The sequence below is a fragment of the Schistocerca piceifrons genome, chromosome 2 (genome assembly GCF_021461385.2).
Source record: "Schistocerca piceifrons isolate TAMUIC-IGC-003096 chromosome 2, iqSchPice1.1, whole genome shotgun sequence".
NCBI lineage: Eukaryota > Metazoa > Arthropoda > Insecta > Orthoptera > Acrididae > Schistocerca > Schistocerca piceifrons.
This window is the reverse complement of record NC_060139.1, coordinates 74063105-74079928: the sequence shown is the minus strand read 5'-3', so window position 1 is coordinate 74079928 and position 16824 is coordinate 74063105. Positions and strand designations below refer to the sequence as shown.

General features: G+C 38.3%; 2 protein-coding genes across 2 annotated transcripts in view; one reads left to right on the top strand and one right to left on the bottom strand.

Annotated features, from left to right (window-relative positions):
- The window catches only part of LOC124777071 (nucleolar protein 10), a 101838-nt gene extending 94961 nt beyond the window's left edge, over positions 1-6877 (bottom strand). Inside the window, exon 1 of the mRNA XM_047252344.1 lies at positions 6687-6877. Within this exon, the coding sequence (XP_047108300.1) occupies positions 6687-6752 (66 nt within the window). The 5' untranslated portion in view covers positions 6753-6877. The remainder of the gene's footprint in view (positions 1-6686) is intronic.
- A 136-nt stretch (positions 6878-7013) lies between these two features.
- The window catches only part of LOC124777414 (alsin), a 206416-nt gene continuing 196605 nt past the window's right edge, over positions 7014-16824 (top strand). Inside the window, exon 1 of the mRNA XM_047252811.1 lies at positions 7014-8584. Coding sequence (XP_047108767.1) covers positions 7248-8584 — 1337 coding nt within the window. The 5' untranslated portion in view covers positions 7014-7247. The remainder of the gene's footprint in view (positions 8585-16824) is intronic.

Below are 16824 nucleotides of genomic sequence, written 5' to 3'. Positions count from 1 at the left end.
CAAAATGAGACAAAACCTTGTTACACCTGCCAAAAGGAAGTAGTACCCGAGTAAAGACATGGAATATAGAAAAACCGAAAGATTGGGCTACTATTAAGGAGTACCAGAGCAGACTGAGACAGGAGTCACAAGTTACAAAAGATGGTGAAGGTAATGTAGACAAAGAATGGACCTCTATTAAAGACGATATTAGGACAACAGCGCATGCAATATCGGGGAAAACAAGGAGACTTAGGAATGAAGACTGGTATGATGATAAATGTAGACAGGCAGTGGAACAGAAAAAGGAAGCAAGGCTGAAATGCTTGCAGCGGAATATAGATCAAATCAGGCATTATATAATGAAAAGAGAATAGAGGTAGAAAGGGTATGTAGAAGGAAAAAAGGGAAGCCACGAAGAGAAAGATAGAGGAGATGGAAGCGCACTACAAGGAATGAAAGCAGAAAATTCGACAAGAAAATTAAAGAAGGAACTCCACAATATAGAACGAAAATAACAGCTTGTAAAGACAAACAGGGAAATTTGGTGACAGATAAACAAGATGTTCTAGATAGATGAGGAGAATACTTCGAGGGAATTTTGGAGAGCAATCCTACCAGAAATTAGCAGCCACTCTATTACACCACAGATACAGCAACAGTGGATCCAACATTACAGGAAGTATAGAAAGTAGTGTACTAAGTAAAAAATTACAAAGCACCAGAACCTAGGTGCTTCTGTCAGAGCCTTTTGTTGGTAAGTATTTTTTGTTAGTTTGATTATAATGTAATTTTGATCCTTTGTCTGTTTCTGGTTTATTGTCATTTCGTTGTATTTTAAGACCTTGTGGATATGAGGTTTTTTTGGGTTTTCAAGTAGTTGGTGGGGTTTTGGTGTCATTGATGTCTCGTGAGCTATGTAGGTTGTGAGAAGTTTGTGGTACTGGTAATTTTGTGTTTGGACTGCAGGAAAAGATGGCTTTGTTTGAACCACACAGGTGAAGGTAATTTTGTGATACCATGTTTCAGAGGTGCTTGTACTGGTTTTATGGTGTCAAGGGATTCATTTGAATTATGCTGGGGTTTTAGTGATACCACACCTTATAGCTGCATGTGTTGGATCCTGGGTATCAAGGGCTTCATTTGAGCTATATAATTGAGGGGAATTTTATGGTATCATGTTTCAAACTTGCATATGTTGGTTTTTAGGTATAGAAAGCTACATTTGAGATATATAGGTCAAGTGAAAAGTACAGTTCTTGTGGTTTTTGTGTTGGATAGATACTGCCTACAGGAAAATTAAAGAGACCTTTGGAGAAAAGAGAACCACTTGCATGAATATCAAGAGCTGAGATGGAAACCCAGTTCTAAGCAAAGAAGGGAAAGCAGAAAGGTGGAAGGAGTATATAGAAGGTCTATACAAGGGTGATGTACTCGACGACAATATTCTGGAAATGGAAGAGAATGTAGATGAAGACGAAATGGGAGATACAATACTGCGTGAAGAGTTTGACAGAGCACTGAAAGACCTCAGTCGAAACAAGCCCCCGAGAGTAGACAACATTCCTTTAGAACTACTGACAGCCTTGGGAGAACCAGTCCTGACAAAACCCTACCATCTGGTGAGCAAAATGTATGAGACAGGCGAAATACCCTCAGACTTCAAGAAGAATATAAGAATTCCAATCCCAAAGAAAGCAGGTTTGACAGATGTGAAAATTACCGAACAATCAGTTTAATAAGCCACAGCTGCAAAATACTAACGCGAATTCTTTACAGACGAATGGAAAAACTAGTAGAAGCCAACCTTGGGGAAGATAAGTTTGGATTCCGTAGAAATATTGGAACATGTGAGGCAATACTGACCCTACAAGTTATCTAAGAAGAAAGATTAAGGAAAGGCAAACCTACGTTTCTAGCATTTGTAGACTTAGAGAAAGCTTTTGACAATGTTGACTAGAATACTCTCTTTCAAATACAGGGAGCGAAAGACTATTTATAATTTGTACAGAAACCAGATGGCAGTTATAAGAGTCGATGGGCATCAAAGGGAAGCAGCGGTTGGGAAGGGAGTGAGACAGGGTTGTAGCCTCTCCCTGATGTTATTCAATCTGTATATTGAGCAAGCAATAAAGGAAACAAAAGAAAAATTCGGAGTAGGTATTAAAATCCATGGAGGAGAAATAAAAACTTTGAAGTTCGCTGATGACATTGTAATTCTGTCAGAGACAGCAAAAGACTTGGAAGAGCAGTTGAACGGAATGGACAGTGTCTTGAAAGGAGGATATAAGATGAACATCAACAAAAGCAAAATGAGGATAATGGAATGTAGTCGAATTAAGTCGGGTGATGCTGAGGGAATTAGATTAGGAAATGAGACACTTAAAGTAGTAAAGGAGCGTTGCTATTTGGGGAACAAAATAACTGATGATGGTTGAAGTAGAGAGGATATAAAGTGTCGACTGGCAATGGCAAGGAAAGCGTTTCTGAAGAAGAGAAATTTGTTAACATCGAGTATAGATTTAAGTGTCAGGAAGTCGTTTCTGAAAGTATTTGTATGGAGTGTAGCCATGTATGGAAGTGAAACATGGACGATAAATAGTTTGGACAAGAAGAGAGTAGAAGCTTTCGAAATGTGGTGCTACAGAAGAATGCTGAAGATTAGATGGGTAGATCACATAACTAATGAGGAGGTATTGAATAGAATTGGGGAGAAGAGGATTTTGTGGCACAACTTGACAAGAAGAAGGGACCGGTTGGTAGGACATGTTCTGAGGCATCAAGGAATCACAAATTTAGCATTGGAGGGCAGCGTGGAGGGTAAAAATCGTAGAGGGAGACCAAGAGATGAATACATTAAGCAGATTCAGAAGGATGCAGGTTGCAGTAAGTACTGGGAGATGAAGAAGCTTGCACAGGATAGAGTAGCATGGAGAGCTGCATCAAACCAGTCTCAGGACTGAAGACCACAACAACAACAGTGTTACGTGGTATGTTAGGAATGTTCTTCACTTGATTTTGTAGATAATATTTGTTTTGCAATGTTGCTGTTTTTTTTGTATCATTGTTTATTTAGATTGTTCCCACCCCAAACACCTTACTTACTGTGGCTGTCCTGTTAGTTTCATTTTATTGCTGGAGTGAAATATTCTCTAGTCATTTTTATTTTTGTTTGTGTGTTTTGGTTACCATATTGTATGTGCTGGAAGTAGGCGTTTCCACCATACTGATAATGTCATGGGTCGAAGCAGATGGATGGAATCAAATGCTTCCCTAACACCTGCTCTATTGTGGTTAGTTGCAACAGTTCCTTTCAATAGATGTCAGTCAACAAATACGACACTTTTAATTCTTTTCAGTTAGGCTTCTTCAGTTATTAAAGGTACAGATATAAAGCACAATTGTTTCCTTTCACTCTCCATATGAGCTAAATATGATGAAACTGTGAAAAATTTTGCAAAGTCTTCCTTTCTTTCAAGCTGTCCTTTAAATGCTAATTAGGAACAGTCCTCTGAATTAACATTCTCTCTTTTTGAAACAAGATACTTGGCTTCCACTACAATTCTGCCTGACTCACTGTAAACAAAAATTGAATTCATGATCTTGTAGGAATATTTTCCAAAATAAATAAATTTCTCATCGTCTCTGTGCCCATAGTCAACTTTTTCCACTGTCCATCCAGTACATTTTCCTTGAATAGTGTGACTGAGTCAGCAGTTATAATTCTGTATAGCTTCACTTTTCCCTTCTTAGCCAAACATAAGTTACGGTGATGCTTTGTGGTAGATGGCCCAAGGAAGATATCTACTATAGTCTAAACAATAAGACAGAGATGGCAACCTAATGGAAAGTTGGTAGATGACACTCGACAGTAATTACATAGTAGAAACATGGGTACAGTAGCCAGCATAAATAAAAACATAATCCATAGAAAAATCTAAATGAGACTTTATCCAGCAGTGGATGTCAAATCTCTATCTTTCTCAGGTTTTAATTCCTTCTCTGTAATAGAGAAAATGAACTGGATATATACTGATTGCAATCACTGGTTACACTCACAGATCCAGAGAGACGAATGACTGTTAAAACACTGTATCAGTAGACATACAAGGTACACAAAATTTGGTGGCTCAGAAATACTGCATATCTCTGTTGACATGATTTAGTTGTAAAATTTTGAGTTCAATAGAAAAATCAATGAAATCATAGGCATATATGGCTCTGACAAATTGAAATATGCTACACTTGGATGGGTTTTCTCATGCCATACACATGTGGCAGTCAGTATTGCACTAATGGTTTGCAAACATGCAACAGAGTCTAGAGTTTTTTGCGCACAAAATTAGCGGCAATTCCATGTAATGTGAATCTCTGAGCAAGTAAATAAATACGAAGACACGCCCATATGCTGACCATTTCTTTAACAAGGCTATTTCTTAAAAATTTTAATCTACAACAAAATTTGTTGAATGTAAGGCAACCACGGGTTAACGGAGGCATCCGATCCCACCCGCTGGCTTTGTCCCGTGACGTAAGGGTGTTGTATTGTGTGACGTCATGACGGCGTAAAGTTTAGTTTACGAGTGTGCAGTGTTTGTAGATGTCGTCCTGTTGCGGTTGATGGTGTTCTCTGGTGTTGTATTGGGTTCATTTTGATGTCGGTGCTTGAAGTGTGCATTTATCGATTGTGACTGTTGTAGAAGCACAGAAATTAGTTTAGTGAGTTAAGAATTAAGTTTCCATTGTGTCTATGTTATTGTGGTGTTTTTTTATGTTATTGGTTTGCTGTTTGTCACACAGTAAGTCATTTAATTCAATTTGTGGCTTCTTTTGTTAGGTACAGATATGACTTCTAAGTTCACTAGTGCGCGTCTGCGGACAGAAATGGGGGACGATATGTTGTCAGTCATTAAGTTTCTGCAACTTTTTGGGCTTGTGACGGAGATAGTGAAATGTGGCATATGCAAGCGGAACATGCGAGTTGGGGGTTAGTGTGTAGCGTTGGAACTTTTTTATTGCAAGCAGTTTTTTTTTTTTCATCTATTGTTCGCGTGTTATGATGTTCAGCGGGGTTTTTGTGTGCTGTTGGGTCGGTGTTATTTACTGCATGTGTTGGTGGATGATGTTTTGGTATCGGCACTTGCGGTTGATTTATGTATCTTAGGGAAAAGTACTTGATTTCAATTTTTTTTGGCATGTCAGTTGTATCTGAGCTGCGTAGGTCATGGGAAGAGTTCGATTCCACTTTGTCGTCGTAGCTGTGTGTGTTTTGTTATCGTTGCTGTGGACCTATATAGGTCAAGGGAGGTGTCCGATTCCAGTTTTTGGGGTCTAGTGTAGCAGGGGATACAACCCGTCAGCTTTGGACAATGACGTCACAAGTCGCCAGATAGCAGTTTACCATTTTCGCTTTTGCTGTTATGTTTCAGTTTCGTTTTTTTTACTGATTGCTTAATAAAGTGGATCTGTTTATTCAATCTCGTGAGATTTTTTTTTAAAAAGCCAAAAAACATTTATCAGCCACTGAAGGGAGCTACAACACTAAGAAGAATCGCTTCTCGATTGGCGACTTGTGACGTCAATGTCCAAAGCCGATGGGTTGTATCCCCTGCTAAACTAGTCCCAATTTTTGTTGTTTTAGGTGCTGGTTTTGTGGTATCGATAGTTGCAGTGTGATTATAATTTTTTTAGTAGTTGGTTTTTATTTTGTGGTATCGACAATTACGGTTGAGCTACGTAGGTGAAAGGAAGTGACCGATTCCTGTCGATATTGTAAGTGTAGCGGAACTTGGGAATTACGTGGTGTTTTTATGTCGTCGTTTTGTGTGGTTTGGGATCGTGTGTGTGTCTGTATGTTTTTATATTTGGTTTGTCCACACCCAAAAACCCCCAATTTCCCGCGCTGGTCCATTTAGTTTGATAATATTTTTGGAGAGAGATGTGTGTGTTGTTTTCACATGTACTTTCATGTTTGTCGTCGTTTATGTAATGACGTCATAGGCGTCATATTAGAAACGTTGAGAATGGTCGTTTCCGCCATATTGGTGACGTCATGGGTCAAAACAGACGGGTGGAATCGGACGCTTCTGTCATCTATTCTGAAATTCATATAAGACGTAGACGACGTTGTCAGGTAGAAATGGTTTCAAGTTCTTTTCGAAGTTTTTATCTGTCATCAACTGTCATCCACAAAGTTGGTGGTAAATATTTTATGGCTGTATATTGTCCTACTTTCTGTGGAGAAGTAAGGTTAAGTTGTAGGTAATAGAGGCTGCCTTTGTTCTTAGCGTTACATCTATCATTGCAACTATTATTCTCAAACTGAGTCAGATTTCTCACAACGAACTTCATCGGGAGTACACATAGCAAGATTATCAGTGCCTTAACTCTGCACTAAAAAAAAAGGACATGAATTCGTTATTTCACTTGGTCACGTCAAAGCTTACTAAATGTATTTGTTAAATTTCTGAAGTTCGTAACATTAAGTATTGATAAGCGATTAAAACTACATTTTTATTCTATAAATCGAATATCATTACTTCAATTATATTATTTTTCGCCTGGTAACTATCGAATTTCACTTTCTCGGAATCCGTATCATATTGTTAAAAAATTTGAAGTTTCGTTTCAGAAATAATATTGGTAAAGTTGAACTGCATGTCGAACTTTATTTAAACACTTTTGGATATAAACAAGGCATTACTTACGTCCGGCAGTGATTTCCCAACACTCAAATTGTAGATCTTCACGTTATTTGGATTAGAAACTTGCATGGTAGTCAGTAACCGAACTTCGTCTCACTAATCACCCGAATACACCTCATACACACGCACGTGTTCCACACTTCCCACAGTAAACAACAATCAACAAATCTTTACTGTCAAAGATATTTCAATGAGCAGCAATCTTCGACGGCAGCAATGGAAGACCTAACAAATGTCTGACAGAGATATTACAATTTGAATTTGTCAAATGTTGCTGCTTTACCAAAGACTTTTGTTGCAAATTTTTGACAGTAGGGTTCGCGAATGCAGTGCGGAAATTTAAAGTAAAGTATCGGTTTGTTTTTGAGGGGAAAATGTTAGGTAGCAGCAGACGTAATGCCCAACACGGGAGAGTAGTGGGATGATCTGATTAAGAAGGATGATTCTTATCAGTTCAAATGAATTTACTTTATTGTTGTAATGATAGAGTGTTCAAAGTTCTTGTTTGTGTACACCACGGTCGTCTGTCACGGTAGAGTGTAAGCACTGTACAATTGCAATTGCATGGAGTGTGACAGAATGAGTGAACATAATTTCTTTTACGGACTAGAAAAGCTATCTATTACTAGCGGAATACCCGAGCTGCTCGTAAGTATAAGAAAAATTTGTTGTGTTTCGGACAACGTTTTTGTTTTGACATTAGGAGGAATAGTTTGTCACGGAATTATCGTGCATGAAGGTGAAATAACTACACTGATACTGCAAGAAACAAGTATTGTAGCTGTCGATATTGCTTCAAATGCTACAACTCTATTTTACGTTAATGAAAGTGGTAGAGTATTTAAGGTGTCTCCACACAATCTGGAAGATCACGAAGAAATTGCCTTAAATCAAGATTCTAGATGTTGTGCCCACGGTTTCCAAACTGCAGGACATACGGCCAAAGTAAAACAAGTTTCTGCGACAGATTACGGTTGTTTGTTTGTAACTGAGAATGGTGAGTTGTGGGCGTGTGGTGAACATCCCCAGCTGTGTGTACCAAGTATTGAACCACAGAAAGTGCTGTTTTTTGACAGGCGTGTTATTAATGTAGCCTGTGGTTCAGATTTTTCGTTAGCTTTAGTGAATAAAGTAGAGAAGTGTCCTTCAGAGAAAGGTGAATCAGATGAGGACGAGGAGGTGTTTGTGTCAAATTGCCCATCATGTCTTAGTGAGTGTGCTGTATCGCCAGTGTCACAGCAGTCATTGTCAGATACATGCCCCTTGGGGCTCCACATCCAGCAGCCCATTGTTGACCACTGTTCATCATCAACAGCAAGCAAAGACAACTCAGCTGATGACAAAAGGACATCAGATGAGTCTACATCTATTTCTTCGAGAGAGTGTACAGCTCAGAAGCAGAATATCCATCATGATAATTCAAATGAGTGTGAAAAAACCGACCAAATTTCAGATGAAATTGAATGTCAGGATTCAACATCTGAGAAAATACTTGGTGAAGAAACTGACATTTTAAATGAAAACAAGAGTGACGAGATTAAAGCAGAGAAGAGGAACGAATTTTTTATAAATACTGACGCTGCAAGACAGTTTCTGACTAGACAACTGTCTTGGGTTTCAACTTACGGAGGTGCCGGGGAGGACTTATTGGTTGAATGTGCTGAGGCATCACTTGTTCGTCCATCTCGTATAATAAAGCAGAATGTATCAACTGTCGCAAATTTAGTATATGAGGGCGTCAAGACTGTTGGTGATAGAGTTGCTACTCTATCGAGGCATATGAGTGGTGGCTCAGAAACTAGTGAAAATGTACAAAGTAGTATAGGAGACTTTGAAATATTTGACGATCTAAATTGTGATGAAGAAAAACACGCTGATCATCTGCCAGCACTAAGTTCAAGGTGAGATAGTCCATTAAACTTTCTTACTATTACTAATAGTCTTTAGTGTTTAAAAAGGTAAATATCTTTCTACTAACTAGTTACAAAATATATTTTGGTCTTTCTTCTTTGTATATGTCAGTTCACCTGTATGAGCAAGTTCATTTGAAATGTGGAGTTCCTTTGAATTAGATCTCTTAGGGAGTTGAGTTTTATTATTATTATTATTATTGAAAATAACTACATACATTGACTAGCTACATGATGATTAGCCAACAAGTCGTACATTGTAACCATGATAGTCATTATAATGTGGAATATATTATTTGCACAACAGTTACATAAATTTGATTTACTGAAGCCTGCACATTTTACACAGTTCTGCTTAATGGTAATAACAGTAAGAGTTGGGAGGGAATGGGTGCAATTGAAAGTACTAGCAAAGGTAGTGTCTTACTCAGTGCAATATCTAATTGCTGCAAAAATGAACATGTGCTGTGAAATCTCCTTGGGATATTCCATAATCTGAGAATTTGTGTTCTGAAGATAAAATAACTACAAAAGTAATATTTCAATAGACCAGATGTCATCTTTGAGTGACATTCTGGGATGTTGAGGGAACTTGACTTCCTTAGAAACTGGATTGAACCTGTTCTTTCATATGGCTTGCTACTGTGTCTGGAGTGTCATGCCATATTTTCCCTGTCAGATGTTGGGGGAGAAGATGTAGGCAGTCAGGGTGGCTGCTCTTACCATCTCATGCTTAGGGTACACATTCACTTTTGGCGAGGAGGAATAAATTCATCCATACTCATGTTGCAGCCAGATTCGTTTTTTCATCTTGTACATGGTGTAGTGATGCTCCTGGCTTACACCCATTGGGCAGGACAGGTGTCAAATTCATGGTCTTTGGTGGCAGTACTTGCCAGGGGTCAATGGAAGCGTCCAATTCCACCCCTCGGCTTTGATCCGTGATCTAAGGCTGTTGTAGTGTGCGATGTCACGACAGCACGAAGTTTAGTTTGTGAGAGTGGCGTGTTTGGAAGTGTCATTTTGATGTGATTGGTGGTGCTCTCTGGTGGTGTGTTTGTGTGTTGTGTGTTAGGTGATGTTTTTGGTTTAGTTGGCATTTGTGACATGTTTATAGGTGGCGTATTGTTGCCATCGGTGGTTTTCTCTTGTTGTGTGTTTATGGGTAGCGTGTTATGTGGTGTATGGGGTTCATTTGCGTGGCAGCACTGCACGTGTGTGGTATCGGTGGTTGCTGTGCTTTCAGTGGAATATTTTTCAGTGAGTTAACAATTTTGTTTTTGTTGTGTTGACATTATTGCAGTTTTTTTTCTGTTCGTCGAGTGTGAATTTGGGCTTTGTTTATGTCTTTGGTAGGTCTGGATATGACTGATAAGGTCAACAGTTTTCGGTTGTTGGCGATGATGGGGGACAGTGTGTTGTCTCTAATAAAATTTATTCAGCTATTCGGCCTGTTGGCTGAAGTCATGAAGTGTTCAGAGTGTCGTGACGAAATGAGGCTTACTAAAGTTCCAGCATCTCTGACCAGGGACAGCTATATGTGGAGATATTGTAAGGATAACTTATGGCGCTCCATTAGGTGAGGTTCCTGGTTCAAGATGTCTAGGTTGGACATGCGAGAAATTGCGTTAATGACTTATCATTTTTGTTATAAATCCTCTCACAGTATCTGTGTGCATGAGGTGGGTGTGAGTGGGAAAACAGGAAGTGTTCGATTTTCTAGGTTTTTTTTTAAAAAAAAGGTAGTATTCAGTGTGGTAGTGGTGGAAGTTTTGAAATTTATAGTGTGGTATCGGTTGTTGCTGTTGACCTATATAGGTCAAGGGAAGTGATAGATTCCAGTGTTTTTTTGTGTTTATATTTAGTTTGTCCCCACCAAAAAAAACCCAATTTCCCCCACTTGTCCCATTAGTTTCATTATATTTTTGGAGGAATATCTGTTTGGTGTTTTTTATCTATTTTCGTGTTTATTGCCATGTTTACGTGATGACATCATAGGAGCAGCATGAGAGTTGTTGTGAATGATCGGTTCCACCATATTGGTGACGTTATTTGTCAAATCAGAGGGGTGGAATCAGACGCTTCTGTTATCCCCTTGCCAGGATCCCAGCTGCAGTCATAAACTGCACGGCAAGGCTCAGGAGCAGAGTGCTCTTGCTGGGCAAAAAGCTCAGTAGCAGCTGGTGCTGAGTCAGTGCTGATGAAGCAGCTGCACTTCACAACCACACAGTGAGTAGGTTCTGCTGACAGCCTGCCTCACGACAGCTTCCAAAAGCACACGATCAGTCCACCTAATGCAGTCTTTAGTGGCTGATAGCCAACTCTTACGTGTCACTGCCTGATGACCACGTATCCACCACAGCTTGCAGCTGTTTCACAATTACTCCATCCCATTTGGCCCTAATGTGTTGGTACAACCACCTATTCAGTAACCAGCAGTTTTACTAAAATTAAGAATGCCATTTCAGCATTGCAACCGAGTTACTGTGACCCCTGGGTCAAGGTGTATATAAATGGCACCTGCCCAGCTGCAAAATGAAATTGAGTTGGCAACCACTGTAGCAAGGGCTACAACTGTGGTCCACAGAAGCATCATCACTCAGTCACACTCCACTGTTTCAGCTATCAATGTCAATCAGCATTGTTCAACAGGACTGCTTGCCATACAGGATGCATCACACACTGATGGGTCTGGGGGTTGAAATGGGATGCTAGTAGCCACCAACCCACTTAGCGATAACTTCCAATCATGGGCAGAGTTCGCTCCCCATATGATATCACCTTCACCACAACCTGTTGCCAGGCAGGCTGTCATCACAACCTACCTGCTGTGTGGTCATAAAGTACAGCTGCTTCACCAGCACTGACTCAGCTCTTGAACCTTGCTGTGCAGTTTGTGGCTGCAGCCAGGATCCTGGCAACGAACTGCCACCAAGGACGATGTGTTTGACACCTATCGTGCCAACTGGGCATGAGCCAGGAGCATCACTATACTGTGTGCAAGATGGAAAAAATGAATCTGGTTGCAGCATGATATCACTGAATTTATTTCCTGCTCGCCACTAGTGAACGTGTCTGCTCAGCATGAGGTGGTCAGAGTGGCCATCCTGACAGCCTACACAAACATATCTAAACACCTTGGCTGCTATAGAAAAAGATCAAAGGCTGTGCCACTTGAACGCGACATCTGTCATTGGTCTCCTAGATTACAGCAATTTTTATAAGAAACTACAGGAATGTAGATCTAGAAACAAAATTGCAGAAGATGTGCAAATGGACAGTATGTGAGCAAGAAATTGACTGATCCAAACTTACTTGTTACATTTTATATCCACAGGTGGAACAATAATCAAAACAAAGGCACTTAAGCATGAACAAAATAGCGGCAAAATTTAAAGAATAAGAATTAAAATGTTAAATAACTGCCACAACTGCAAACTGCCTTAATACAATCACGAAATGCTGATTATTTTTTTTTTTTTTTTTTTTTTTTTTTTTTTTTTTTTTTTTAAAAAAAAGATCTAACCTATGTGATTATAAAAAAAATTAAATGTTTGTCCTGTATACCAGGCTCCATAGGAACAACTTGTCAGGTATCTTTAAGGAGCTCTGCAGCCATAGGAATTAATCTCATTCTCATTTAGCGAACTCAGTTTGTTCAGATGGCAACTCTGTAGAACTGCAAGAATCTCCAAGGCTTCCTCACAAAATTTCACTGTTCAAATCCTCTTGAATTATCAGCTAGCAGGACGCAAGTCTAGATCATGGCCAGTGATGTACTTACATGTTTTTTGCTGCAGTGATGTCAGCACTTGCCATGAGCTATGATGGAAAGGAAAGAGTGCAGCCAATGTGAGAGCAGCAGACAGATGACTTGTTTCAAAGGCATTTTGTCATATTCTCATGTCAGTATATCACTACCTTGAAAACCACAACACATTCAAATGAAATAGGAAAATATTTTGACAACCAAGGTCATTACCGTGGAATGGGGTGAGTTGACCTTGGAAGGTGAGATTGATCACCGTTCAAATTTCTATTTGAAAACAAATTCCAAGCTAACAAGTACAGCTATTTTTCTTTCTCATTGTTGGCAGTATTTGTAAACTATCTTTGAAAGTGGTGACCATCCTAGATATCAAGTGATACTTACAGTTTGGAGGGAAGCACATGTTGAAGTTCAGTGAATTTTTTGTGTTTTTCTACTGACCTATTTACGAATGCATGTAAGTTAAATTTGATTTAGGTGTACTGCTGTTTAAATATTATGTTTAGAATTGTTATTCCTTGATCATTTAGCACTGTTTATTAATATTTTTATGATAAGTCAGTTTTCTGACTATAACCTCTAAATCTGCATCGGGTGAGATTGATCATGGCATTACAAAAATTGTCTGCTGGATAAATATACTTGATATAATATTGGGAACCCTTCAATTTAAGGCAATTTTGCTGTTAGTGCAAATACAGAATGTTTACAATTCCTTGCTTGTTTTGTTACAGTGATTTAAAATAAGAAGAACATAAACGTGCCCTGGGTTGTATAGTGTATGGTAATTACTCAGAATCTCAAGTTGAGGCAGCTTTAAAAGATGTGATCAACAACAATATGTCATTGAGGAAAGCAGCTACAAAGCACAAATTAGCATATGGTACTTTGTATAACAAATACCATGTACTTAGAATTAAAAAATCTGGTGCTCGGATGCTCAGACAGTGCTTACCCAAAATGAAGAAATAGCATTTCTGACAGCTCTTGTTAAGTGTGCCTCCAGGGGATTCCCATTGACTTTATTAGATTTAAGAATGTTTGTTAAATCTTTCCTGGATGAACAAGGCAGAGTGTGCACTAAATTCACAGATAATCTCCCAGGTAGAGATTGGGTTCATGGTGACTTACAGTTATCATTGTGCAAAAAGTATAGAAACAAAAAAGTTTTGTGTAGAGAAACATATAGAAGCATGTGCCTGTGAGCTTAAATTAAATAAAGGCACATTTATAATTGTAACTGTATATAGGTCCCCATCAGGAAATTTTCATCTATTTCTGAAAAATTTGGACTCCTTGTTGTGCTATCTGTCAGACAGGGGGAAACAAATTATTATTTGTGGGGACTTCAATGTAGATTCTCTGAAAGAGGGTAATAGGAAAAATGACCTTGAAGTATTACTCGATTCTTTCAATTTGACACCCGTCATTGATATTCCTACTCGGGTGGTAAAGGATAGCAGCTCACTGATAGATAACTTCTTTATAGACCAAGATAAGTTTAACCAGATAAATGCTCAGCCTGTTGAGAATGGTCTTTCTGATCATGGTGCACAGCTAGTTACAATATATGACAGAGCTCCATTCAGCAATACTAAACAGTCCTCCAAAGTAGTACGTTCAGTCAACGATTTAACAATTGCAAATTTCAGGGGAAGCCTACAGCAGTTAGACTGGGATGAGGTGTACCGTGAACCTGATGCCAATTTAAAATATAATTTATTTCATGACATTTTTGTAAATGCATTTGAAAACTGCTTCCCCAAGAAAATAGTTAAATATACTCGTAAGAAACCTTGTAACAAACCATGGCTTACTAAGGGTATAAAAATATCTTGTAACCGGAAAAGGGAAATGTATCTGATGGCAAGAAAGAGTAGTGACCCAGAAACTATCAAAAATTATAAAAACTACTGTGTTATATTAAGAAAAGTTATTAAAAAATCCAAGAGTATGTGTATCATGTCTGAAATCAGCAACTCTGATAATAAAATTAAAACAATTTGGAATATTATTAAAAGAGAAACAGGTCAACCAAGAGCAGAGGAAGACGGTATTACCATCAAATTGAATGAAAACTTTACGAACAAAAAGTCAGAAGTTGAAAATATTTTTAATAATCATTTTCTAAATGTTGTGGATATAGTAGGATCCAGGTGTTCATTAGAAGATGCTAGGCTGTTAATGGAAGAGGCCATACCTATGCAATTTGATACAATTGAAATCTCACCCACTTCTCCCTCTGAAATTAGGAAAATAATAAACTTACTTAAAAGCAAAAACTCACATGGAATTGATGGCATTTCCAGCAATATACTAAAAGCTTGTTCTCAACAGATAAGTAAGATTCTCAGCCACCTGTGTAATAGCTCTCTGGAACAGGGCATTTTCCCTGATAGACTGAAATATGCTATTGTTATACCTTTGCATAAAAAGGGGGATAGATCTGATGTCAACAATTACCATCCAATCTCCCTTCTAACAGCTTTATCCAAAAATTTTGAGAAAGTAATGTATTCAAGAGTAGCTTCACATATCTGTAAAAATGAAGTACTAACGAAATGTCAGTTTGGTTTCCAGAAAGGTTTTTCAACAGAAAATGCCATATATGCTTTCACCAGTCAAATTTTGAATGATCTGAATAACTGAACACCACCCATTGGGATTTTTTGTGATCTCTCAAAGGCTTTTGATTGTGTAAATCATGAAATTCTGCTAGACAAGCTCAAGTATTGTGGCATGAGTGGGACAGTGCACAAATGGTTTAATTCGTACCTAACTGGAAGAGTGCAGAAAGTTGAAATAAGTAGTTCTCGTAACACGCAAAGATCAGCACATTCCTCAAACTGGGGAACTATCAAGAATGGGGTTCCACAAGGGTCAGTCTTGGGTCCTTTGTTGTTCTTATTATATATTAATGACTTGCCATTCTATATTCATGAAGAGGCAAAGTTAGTTCTCTTTGCTGATGATACAAGTATAGTAATCACACCTGAGAAACAAGAATTAACTGATGAAATTGTCAATACTGTCTTTCAGAAAATTGCCAAGTGGTTCCTTGTAAACGGACTCTCACTGAATTTTGATAAGACACAGTACATACAGTTCCGTACAGTGAATGGTATGACGCCATTAATAAATACAGACCTTAATCAGAAGCATATAGCTAAGGTAGAATATTCCAAATTTTTAGGTATGTCCATTGATGAGAGATTAAATTGGAAGAAACATATTGATGATCTGCTGAAACGTTTGAGTTCAGCTACTTATGCAATAAGGGTCATTGCAAATTTTGGTGATAAACATCTTAGTAAATTAGCTTACTACGCCTATTTTCACTCATTGCTTTCATATGGCGGCATATTTTGGGGTAATTCATCACTGAGGAATAAAGTATTTATTGCACAAAAGCGTGTAATCAGAATAATAGCTGGAGTCCACCCAAGATCATCCTGCAGACATTTATTTAAGGATCTAGGGATATTCACAGTAGCTTCTCAGTATATATACTCTCTTATGAAATTTGTTATTAACAACCAAACCCAATTCAAAAGTAATAGCAGTGTGCATAACTACAATACCAGGAGAAAGGACGATCTTCACTATTCAAGATTAAATCTAACTTTGGCACAGAAAGGGGTGAATTATACCGGCACTAAAGTCTTTGGTCACTTAGCAAATAGTATCAAAAGTCTGACAGATAACCAACAAGTATTTAAGAAGAAATTAAAAGAATTTCTGAATGACAACTCCTTTTACTCCATAGAGGAATTTTTAGATATAAATTAAGGGGAAAAAAAAACACACAAAATAAAGTTGTTATATTAACTTAAGTATGTTGTTAAATTAACCTAATTATGTCATGTATTGGAAAATTCGACTCGTTCCACATCATTACGAAATATTGTATTCATGATCCATGGAACTAGTATTAATCTAATCTAATCTAATCTGACATAAACATTTTGCAGGGCTGTGTCTAGCATCTAACATTACAGTGTCCCATGCTAGTGTCTCACCTGAAATTGTCATTGCATATTTTGACACTCTGAAAGAGACTCTTGTGAATGTGCCTCCAGCTAACATATTTAATTATGATGAAACCAATGTCAGTGATGATCCTGGGAAGTCTTAAGTGATCTACAAACGTGGAACAAGTACCCCGAAAAAGTCTGCAATCACTCCAAATCGTCAACAACCATTATGATGTGTGGCCCAGCAGCTGGTGACTTGCTCCCTCCTTATATCATCTATAGAAGTCAGCATCTCCAGAAGTTGTGCTTAGAGATTGGCCCTAGAGGTCATCCTTGCTGCACCAGTCCATGCCATGCTTCTGGAGCTCGCTACAATCGAACATCACATGGATGGATTGACATGGCGACATTTACCAACTGGTTTGAGTCATCATTTTTGCCACATGCCAGATGTTTGGATAGTGTTAAAGTTCTTGGGTACAACTTGG